Here is a 10,961-nt window from a genome sequence, read left to right on the forward strand (position 1 = left end):
TCGTTAGACGACGGCGTTATATTGCCCCCACTTTTGGGAGGCATTTACTCCACCGCCTGATTTTTTTTGCTGCCGAGACTGGTACCATTACGTAGATCGTGAAATTTTGAGTCTAATGGAACCAGATTTATCAATAAAAGACAACTTTCTTTTTGCTGGTGTCGGAAAAATCTCGCCAACGATGGTGTCGGGACCATATGTCCAGTCTTTTATTTATTTATTTTACTTTTAATTTATAAATTTTATATATTAATTACTTCTTGTGTGAGGGTATTTATGAAGGATACCTTAAAAAATTGATTTTTAAATAATCAGATTCGGAAAAGTTACTTAACCATCCGGTATCCGGCGACCACATTGGGCCCTGACTACTTCGAATTTGGGCCGGGTGCTAATAAAGTCTTCCCAACGAGAGCGACTCCCATGAGACTCAAATTGAGGAGCAAATCCAATAAAGCCACCTAAGGGTTTCAACCGACGCCAGTTGAACCAACACCTCGTTGGTTTGGAAAAGTTACTTTAAGTTGCTTTCAAAATTAGATTATTTGAAAATCACTTTTAAGGTGCATTTGAAATTGAGGATGGACAACTGTAATTTAAAAATTATAATATTAAAGTGTTTGGTAAACATTAGCTGTTGTAATTTAAAAATTATATTGATATAATTTTTCACTTGTATGATGAAAAATTTATTATGTCTTTAATAATTTTGAGATTTTGTCAAAATTATTATTTAAAATTTATATTTACTATATATTGTTAATTTTTATTTCATAGTTATAGTTTGTTTTCCTACCTCAATCCCACACAAGACCTTAGAGTGAATTTATCAAAGACTTTTTGATTGGTAGATTGTCGAATAACTTAATATATGACAATCTAAGGCAATTTCAAACATGCACTTATTCACATCTTTTAGTATTGAAAGATGGGATCACAGTTTTGTAAAATACTTGTAATTATCGACTTGTATTCTTTCATTGTTGTCCAAATCATTTAACGAATTTTATTATAAAAAAACTTATAATGTCTATATTATTTAATAGATTATTTCAGAATCATTTTTAAAATAAATTGACTAAACATTTTTTGATTGCTAAATTGTCAATTTAAGGCAATCTCAACCATGCACTATGTATTGAAAGGGGGGATCACAATTTTACGATATACTTATAATTATCGTTGTGTTCTTGTATCTTAGTCCAAATCATTTGACAAACTTCATTATCAAGTGCTTATATAATGTCTATATTATTCAATACATTAGATAGCATCAATAATGAGTGCGTGGTTATATAAAAGCATTTTGTATGAGCGCGACAATCCGAGGACGGCTTGGATCAGTCATCAGATATTACATGGAAGATAGAGACAAGAAGAACATAAACTCCTATAAACACCAATAATAATGCGACGTTCTCTTAATAAATTTATAGTTGGCCTGATGATCAAAGTGGGATATTCTTGTGGAATATCTGTTTATTCTTTCGAGTAGATATCATTGTCCGCATTAGGACAGCGACGTGAAAAATATATGCACATTTTTTCGCTATAAAGTCTGCCTAAGCTGATCGGGTGATTCACTTGACAAACGAATTGATATTGATTGATACACAAAAAGAAGCAACATGAACTACGAGAATTACGACCCTTCTTTCCCAGACCAACCCGTTGTTGATCTCTACCTCCCAGTTTGGGCCAATTTACCAGCCTTCAGGTCCAAGCCAGCTTTTATCTGGGTCGAAGATGACTCAACCGAAGGCTCAATACTGACCTATGCTCAACTAAATGACTCGGCGCAATCCGTTTCATCGCAATTGCCAACTCAATTGCAAAGGGGTGACACCGTTGTCATTTTATGCCCACCGGGACTCGAGCTTGTTGAGATAATATTTGGGTGCCAAAGAGCGGGCCTTTCGATCATTCCCATGATTCCACCTGACCCATCTTTTGCTAAAGGAAACCATCACCATCTCGTTAGAGTTCTCTCACAGACAAAGGCCAAAGCTGCCATTGCTGACCAATATTACATTGCCCGTGTCAGAGAATATATCTCTTCTGCTCCTTCCAACAATAGAAACAGAAGTAGAAATGTTGCAGAAATGCTGCAGAACCTAAGGTGGATTTCTACACATGACATCAAAGGCAAAAGGGCTGATTTGAACAAGGATTCTTTCGTGTATAAAGGGTGCAAACAAGATGAACTGTATTTGATTCAGTACACTTCAGGTTCAACTGGGATTCCAAAGCCGGTGCTCGTGACTGCAGGCTCTGCTGCTCACAATGCCAGAGCAGCAAGAAAATGCTATGATCTTCATCCGAATAGCGTCATAGTCTCATGGTTGCCTCAGTACCATGACTGTGGCCTCATGTTTCTGTTACTGACTATCGTGTCTGGTGCAACTTGTGTGCTAACATCACCTACCGCATTTGTTAAGAGTCCAAGAATATGGCTTGAGATGATCACAAGTTATAAAGCTACTTGCACTCCTGTTCCGTCATTCACCTTACCACTTGTTGTGAAGCGGGGTGGGATTAACGACAGAGGCAGCTGGAGGCCAATTAGTCTAGGGAGCATGAGAAACCTTATAATCATCAACGAGCCAATTTACAAGAAGTCAGTCGAAGAGTTTGTCAATTTGTTGAAGCCTCTGGGGCTAAACCCGTCATCTATCTCCCCATCCTACGGCTTAGCAGAGAACTGCACCTTTGTTTCAACAGCCTGGAGAAGCTACGACGACTCTCCTATTCACAACATTCCATCTCACAACAAGCTCTTACCAAGTGCGAGACTTTCTTCCCAACACGAAGGAGATGATGAGGATATTGAGATCGTTGTAGTAAATGAAGATACCCACGAGCCTGTTGCTGATGGAATCGAGGGCGAAATTTGGGTGTCATCACCAAGCAATGCTTCTGGTTACCTGGGTCACCCTTTCTTAACCAGAGAGATATTCCAAGCAAGACTCGGCAACATCACCGGCCGATGTTACCTCCGTACAGGGGACAGAGGAATTGTGAAAGGTGAAGAAAGATTTCTCTTCGTGATTGGTCGATGTGCAGATGTTATCAAGCTTGAGAACAGTCATCATCAAGAGACACACGTACACCCTCATTATATAGAAACCACTGCTTATAGTAGCTGTCCCGAGTATCTACGAGGAGGTTGCCTTGCTGCGTTCACGATTTCAAGAACGATCGTTCTTGTTGGTGAGATGCAGAGAGTAGAAAAAGATACGAGGGTTTTGACGATCATTTGTGAAAAGATCAAGAAAAGCGTCTTGAAAGAAGAAAATGTTGATGTTGGGCTGCTGATTCTTGTGAAAAGTGGAGATGTTCCGAAAACCACTTCAGGTAAAATACAAAGATGGGCAGCTAAGGATAAGCTGATCGGAGGCCAAATGAGTATAGTAATGGAGATGCGATTTGACTACAGTGAGAGCCTCTTGTTGTCACCTTGGCAAATAACTCCTTCAAGTAAATTCGCAGGAGGAGGAGGCCGTTTGCTCTCTGCATTGTAATAACAATAATAATATTAAGGTCTTTTTTTTTTTTTTTGTCTTCAGGTGTCTGAGAATGAATGGTATTAATCGATTGCTGCTAAATATCAAGAGGAACGAGAGAAAGATGAGAGAAACTACAATCTAAGCTATTGTTTTGCCTCTTCTCTCTCTCTTCTGCCAGCTTTTTCTCTCTCTCTCTTCTCTCAGCACATGTTTCATTCTCTCGTCTTTCTCTCGTTCTTCTTGATACTTAACATTTTCCATTAATTTGGTTTGCTTGGCTACCACAAAACTCTAGAAAGACAAAACATTGTTTATTAATACAATATTTGTATTTAGTTAATTAAATTTAAATAACTTATCTAATAACAAACAATTATAACATTAGAGTGAGCTTTTAATCTGACCATATTAGATCAGGATAAATTAAAAGATAAAAATATTTTAATATGTTATAATAGTACAAAATATATTATATTTATTTCTAACCTTAATATAATTAAAAACCTCTGATTAAAAAATTATTGTACAAGATTATATTTTACTAGCATGAAATACACAAAGAGTAGTGCTAGGGAGCGGGAGGAACGAGAGAATGATGAGAAAAACGGCAGCAGTTGCTGCCGTTTCGCCTCTCATTCCCCTAGCTCGTTAAAACAATAAAAAATAAAAAAATTGAATAAAGAAATGGCGCATGTAGAGTGAAATCCAAGCCTTATCTCCTCATGCAGGCTTTCCTCTTCCACTTTCCTCTCTCCTCACGCAAATCACCATTATTGTTCACGGCAACAACTGCTCACAGCTTTATCTACTCCTAGCCAGCCTTTCCTCTTCCACTCTCATCTCTCCTCACGCAAATCACCATCTTCTCAACTTAGCAATTGCTCGCAACTTCTCTCTCCAGCCAACCTTTCCTCTTCCACTCTTCTACCTCTTCACGCAAATCACCATCATCGTTCACGGCAGCAATTGCTCACGATGACGCGCCATCATCGTTCACGAAAAAACACTCTTCACGGCAAAGCACGTTTCCTCATCCACTTGTCTCTCCTCACAAAAAATTACCATCATCGTTCATGGAAAGCAACACTATTTCCCCCTCTCTCTCGGCTCTCTCGGCAACATTAAATAAGCAAAATGGTGCCTTTTTCAACTTGTTAGTGGAAGCTAAAGTTTTGTATTCAGAAATTTATGATATTCTTTACTTTTCTGGATGTTAAAGGATCAGCTCTAATTATTGATAGATGGCTACAATTGGCTGTAGAAGATGGGGTTAGAGAGTTAGATTTTGAGAACATAACAGATGAAAACAGAGTGTACACGTTGCCTCAGGCAATCTTTTCTGCTATTTTTGTGACAAATTTAAGGCTAGTTTGGTGTCGATTGGAGTAGCCGTTTGATTCTATAATGTTGCATTCCTTAAAAAAGCTAACTCTAGAGTGAGTCTGTTTAAATGAACAGATGGTTCAAAAGCTTGCTACTGAGTTTCTGTACATTTGAGGTGGCTAGGTCTCCTTATCTGAAAAAGTTAGATTTAATTTTTTGTATATTTTGCTGACTATGAGTTTAATCACCTTATCTCAAAATTTCTTTTACTTGAGGATCTGTTTGTGACGCGCTGTTGTTTGCCCGGAAAGATAAAGATCTCGAGTAATCAACTTAAGAACTTACTGTTTCGTAGCTGCAAATATTTGAAGGCAATTGATGTTGATATTCATAATTTATGTTTGTTTACTTATGAGTTTAATCCAATTCCCATTATATCAATAAATGTTCCTTGTCCATGGAAAGGCAGCTTTGAGTGTAAAGGTGTTCTCAACACTCATTGGTACCTCAAACTAAAGAAATTTCTTAGAGTATCCAAGCAAATTGAAAGTTTAAAGCTATCTTTGTATTCGAGTAAGGTATGCTACAAAATTCATATCATAGATTTTTAACATTTCATTTTATGTTGTCACTATTGTTTATTGTTATTAATTTTCTTTTTCTCTTCCCGTCTTTGTTCTTTGCCATTTATCAAGGTCTTATATAATTTAGATGAACTCAGTGAATTTTCCCCTTCAGTTCTTTTACAAGTTGAGAATCTGGAGTTGCATACAAATTTGCCATTATCGGATTATGAAACTTTATTGGATTGTGTTTTCTAGGTTTGTCATCCTAGGACTTTGCGAGTGAATGTGATGTTTGAGGAAGATCACAAATTCATTGCGGTATATTCAGATTACCGATCAGTAATAAAGCAGATAAATTTTTTCCGTTGGAGAAGTAACACACAAGCTTAATGATTAACAATATAATTGTGTTACTAAGGCTAGGAGAAGAAAATTCACTTTAAAATTTGAGCTAATCTTCTTATTTTTCTTTCACTAAGCATGCGATCTAAACCAAAATTCACAGCAATTCTACCCAACTTTTCCAATTCTGCACAAAAACTACCCAACGAGACCTAAAAAGAAAAACCCCCAAATCCAACACACCCACCAAAACCAGATCTTTCACAGAAATGTCAAAAAAAAATTCGGACATCAATCAATTATTTTTCAATTAGTTTCGAACCTACAAAAGAAATGTCAAAAAAAAATTAAATTACAGAAGTGATTTGCGTGAGGAGTGTTTTGCCATGAACAATGATGGTGATTTGCGTGAGAAGAAAGGAGAGTGGAAGGCAGGCTGGAGATAAGCCGTGAGCAGTTGCTAAGTTAAGAAGATGAGGAAAAGTTGGTTGGAGATAAAGCCGTGAGCGGTTGCTGCAGTGAATGATAATGGTGATTTGCGTGAGGAGAGAGGAAAGTGGAAGAGGTAAGCCTGTGTGAGGAGACAATGTTTGGATTTCAATCTGCACGCGCCATTTCTTTATTCAATTTTGTTATTATTTTATTGTTTTAATGGGCCAGAGGAATGAGAAGCAAAACGGCAGCAACTGTTGCCGTTTCTCTCGTGATTCTCTTGTTCCTCTCGCTCCCTAGCATTTTCCATACACAAATATATGCGGAGGAAAGATTTGGCAACCAACTTCCAAACTTAAGTGTTGCAGCCTATGCCAGTTTCCTTGGGCCAGTTATGGGCCCTCAAATTTTGCAATGTGAAAGATCTTTATGAAAGAGTGACGATATTGGCACCCCTCTATTTTTCTTATAAAACCCCACTCGCTCTGCATTCACAATTTTATTCTTTACATTTTAAATCGTATTATATATAAAATCTTACCTTATTAAGGGTGCGTTTGAGATTAAGGTTGAGTAGTTGTACCTTAAAAGTTACAGCATTAAAGTGTTTGATAAACACTAGTTGCTGTATCTTATAAACTATATTAATATGATTTTTCACTTATATAATGAAAATTTTATTGTATCTTTAATAATTTTATCAAAATTATTATTTAAAATTTACATTTACTATATATATTTAATTTTTATTTCATAATTACAATTTTTTTTCCACAGCAGCTGTACCTTAAAAGCTGCAGCACCTCAATCCCAAACACACCCTAAATCCATGTATGATTTTTTACTCTAACTCTTTTTCTACTAAAAACTCGAAAAAACTGACATTTAAAAAAAATCAATTGTAAAAGAGTAAGAATTTGATTTCAAGAAACTTTTTTTTTTTGGTTTTAACTTAACAATTTATTTTTATAGAAAAGATAATTTTGTAATTTTTTTCATAAATTACTAACTTTATTAAAATGTTAGAGAACAAACAAACCTTGTATGTATTTATACATATTTATTGAGGAGAAAAGACAAATAAGGACTATTTTAAAAAGGCACTTATTACCTTACATAATAATGTAAGGTACACAACTATCCTACAACCGTTCAATAAAAATTCAACAGCTGTAAAAATATAAAGTAACATAATTTTTTTTTTTTCACAATCGTTGAATTTTCATTGAAAGGTTGCAAAACAATTATGTATTATGTAAGGTAACAAGTTACTTTTAAGAATAACTCAAAAGGGTTTAAAAATGATAATGGAGGGGTGCTGCTAGAATCACCCTTCATGAAAATAATAAACTTAGCCTTTGAAACATTTAACTCTCAAAATATGTATGTCGTGACTCATAAGCCATTGAGCGAAAACAAAAATGTCAATAGAACCATCATGTCCAGTTAGGAGTGACAAAAAAATTCAGGCCGGCCCAAACCCAGTTAAGCCCAACCCAAGCTCGCGGGCCTAAAGCCCGGCCCGCAAGGGATGGGCCTAGATTTGGCCCCAAAAATTGTAAAGCTCACATATGTTGGGCCTGGATAAGGGCTTAACAAAAAAAGCTTGGATTTGGCTCGGCTTTTTTAAATTTTTGAATAAAAAATTAATTTAATTTAAATAAAAAAGAAAAAAACTCAAAATATTAAATTAGTTTAATTTTTTATATTAGTATTTGTTATTTTATTAGGTTGTATTACTAATATTTTATGTATTGGACTATTATTTTATCATATATTAGATGATTATCTTTAATTTAAATATTTTTTCTTAATTTAAAAAATATTTTATAATTAATTTAAAAAATTCAGGCCCGGCCCGTCTAAAATTGAACGAACTTTTAAAAAATCTTAACTTTATTTGAATGATGTGGGCTTTAATCGAGCTTTCGAAAAGCCTGATCCAAGCCTGCAAATTGCCATCCCTACGTCCAGTGATATCACACGAAAGGTCCTTAAAGAGTTGAAAACATTAGAAAAGACGTACGGTGGGTCCAAAATTGAGCGGACTTTTGAAGGGTTTGGACTTTGTTTGAATGATGTGGGCTTGGACTGAGCTTTCGAAAAGCCCGACCTGCAAATTGTCATCCCTCCGTCCAGTGATATCACACGAAAGGTCCTTAAAGAGTTGGAAAAATTAGAAAAGACGTGCGGTGGGTCCAACTTGTGCAGAGACTGAAGCAAATTCGAAATGACCGGGCCCAACACTACAGAGATGGGCCTCAACATTTGGTTGCATTTTTTTTTTTTATATTTGACCCCTCAAATTTCCTCTCTAAATTCTATTTTTTCAATTAATCTCATTCATTTTTAGGATTATCCTTGTTAAAAAATGAAAATATAATTGAAAACGATCAATAAATTCTGCAGCAACTGCTAATCAAAATCTCCTCATTTACTTGGTTACAAAGATGTAAATCAGCACCAAAAGTTTAAAATATCATAGCTTAATAAAAAAGACAATATAGTGTTTTTTTTTTTTTTTTTGTGGATAGTACAAGACAGTATGGTTAAAATGAAAGAAATAAGAAAGACAAAGAAAAGGGGAATTGATTTTGGATTGATTTGAGAACTTACTTTTGTTAATTAAGTAACTAATCAATTAAGTTGAAATCAAGGTAGTTTTCACGGAAACAACCACTAGTTTTTGATTATGGGATAGACAACAGCAGGCTTCAACGACTTCAAATCATCTCGAAAATCACAAGGCTTGACTTCTAAGACATAATTCTTATTGGCTTTACGTTTACCTGCAGACGAAATAACGATGGATTTTGGCCGGTGGATGGGATTTTGTTGGAAAGGTCAATGGACGGTGGTGTAATAGCTTGAGGTGGTGCCAATGATAGTGGAAGGTGGATAAGATTTATGGAATATTAATTAGCATTATTTTTATGAGATGTATTTCTCATATCAATTCACAATTATGTTTTTGAGATTTTATGATGGTTGTGTTGCTATCTTGGACTTTGGCTGTCTTAATTATTTCAATCCTAGTGGGTTTTCATTTATTTATTTTTTTAAAAATCACAAGTTTAGAATTATCTGTACTGTGTAAGACAATTAAGAGGAGAGGGGATCGACATATCTGTTGATTTATTTATTTTTCTCATACCCATCCACGAGGATGTTAAAGTGCTCCCTCTTCTCATCTTTGGTGTTAATTTTTTTTTTTTTTTGAATATTTCATTCACAATCTCTAATCTTAATGGAGATCAGGGCCTCTGATCTCTTGGGATATTTTCGCTCCCTAATCCCCGCTATCTGAAAATTCACGATTGTGACAAAAAAACTGCAACACATCATTACGGCTAGTCCATCAAGCAAGCAGTGGATTATACTGAATGCTTTATAAACACAAAACAGACGCAGCAGACAGGAGTGACACCCCAACCCCAACTGCACCAATTAATAATTATTATTTAAAAAAAAAAAAGAAATTAATTGCGTAATAATAGAGCTCAAAATAAATGCTACTCTTTTTTTTTTTGGAAAGAAAATGCTACAAATTAAACATAATAAATAATGCAGATTACATAAATCTCCAGACTCACTTAGACTCGTGTGTTTGTCAATTGCGAATCTGACAATACGAATTCGTTATGAGCAATTAGAAAACATGGACAAAAAAAAAATTTAAAAGCAAAGCATGTAAAAACAGATATATATATATATATATATATTTTATAAAATATGATGATATGAGTTTTAGTATGAAAGTTTTGTACTCATTCATTTGTGTCATCTTATTAATGAGGTTGAAAACAAAGACTGTGAATGTACTAATTGATGTGGCACGGTAACAAGTAGCAACTTGTTTTTGCTTGTGTCGTTAGTATTGTAGTATCACTTTTATGCAGTTCAGTTTGGCCTTTATGAATCGAATCTCCAATTCACCCAGAGAAAAAAGAAGAAAAGCAAAAGAGAGAAAGAAAAGCAAAAGAGGGAGAGAAAAGCAAAACCGTGACATCATGAACGTCTGCAGTTTGCAGGATTTTGATGGGTAATTTTTAAAAACCTCCCCTGAGATTTGAGGCTGTTGCAAGTAGATGGTGAAAATCATTTTATTTATAAAAGGCCCCCTACCGTTAGTTAAAATTTTCATTGACTAACTGTTGACTTTGAAAAGACAATATTACCCCCAATATTTACAATTCTAAATATTTACAATTTCATAAGTAATTAAAACAATTATTTTCACCATGATCAAGTTATTGATATTTCCTTAAAATCTTAAAAAAATAAAATTACAAATCTTAAAATAATTTTTTTAAAGTTTGTAATAAAATTACAAATCTTAATTATTTGATATAAAAATGTAATTTTTTAAAGTTTGTAATAAAATTACAAATCTTAATTATTTGATATAAAAATATATTTTTTTTAAGTTTGTAATTTTAATTTTTTTAAGATTTTAAGGAAATTTTAACTGACGTAAACTTTTTTTTTAAGTTTGTAATAAAATTACAAATCTTAATTATTTGATATAAAAATGTAATTTTTTAAAGTTTGTAATAAAATTACAAATCTTAATTATTTGATATAAAAATATAATTTTTTTTAAGTTTGTAATTTTATTTTTTTTAAGATTTTAAGGAAATTTTAACTGACGTAAATTTTTTTTTTAAGTTTGTAATAAAATTACAAATCTTAATTATTTGATATAAAAATATAATTTTTTTTAAGTTTGTAATTTTTTTTTTTAAGATTTTAAGGAAATTTTAACTGACGTAAACTATTATGGGGGTAAACT

General features: G+C 33.9%; 1 protein-coding gene across 1 annotated transcript; it reads left to right on the top strand.

Annotated features, from left to right (window-relative positions):
* Window positions 1-1,628: 1,628 nt before the first annotated feature.
* Window positions 1,629-3,521, top strand: LOC18042980 (putative fatty-acid--CoA ligase fadD25). The gene has a single exon (XM_006434942.1). The coding sequence runs from the start codon at window positions 1,629-1,631 to the stop codon at window positions 3,519-3,521; it is 1,893 nt and encodes a 630-aa protein (XP_006435005.1).
* Window positions 3,522-10,961: the final 7,440 nt, after the last annotated feature.

The sequence above is a fragment of the Citrus clementina genome, unplaced genomic scaffold (assembly GCF_000493195.1).
Source record: "Citrus clementina cultivar Clemenules unplaced genomic scaffold, Citrus_clementina_v1.0 scaffold_5, whole genome shotgun sequence".
NCBI classification, from domain to species: Eukaryota; Viridiplantae; Streptophyta; class Magnoliopsida; order Sapindales; family Rutaceae; genus Citrus; species Citrus x clementina.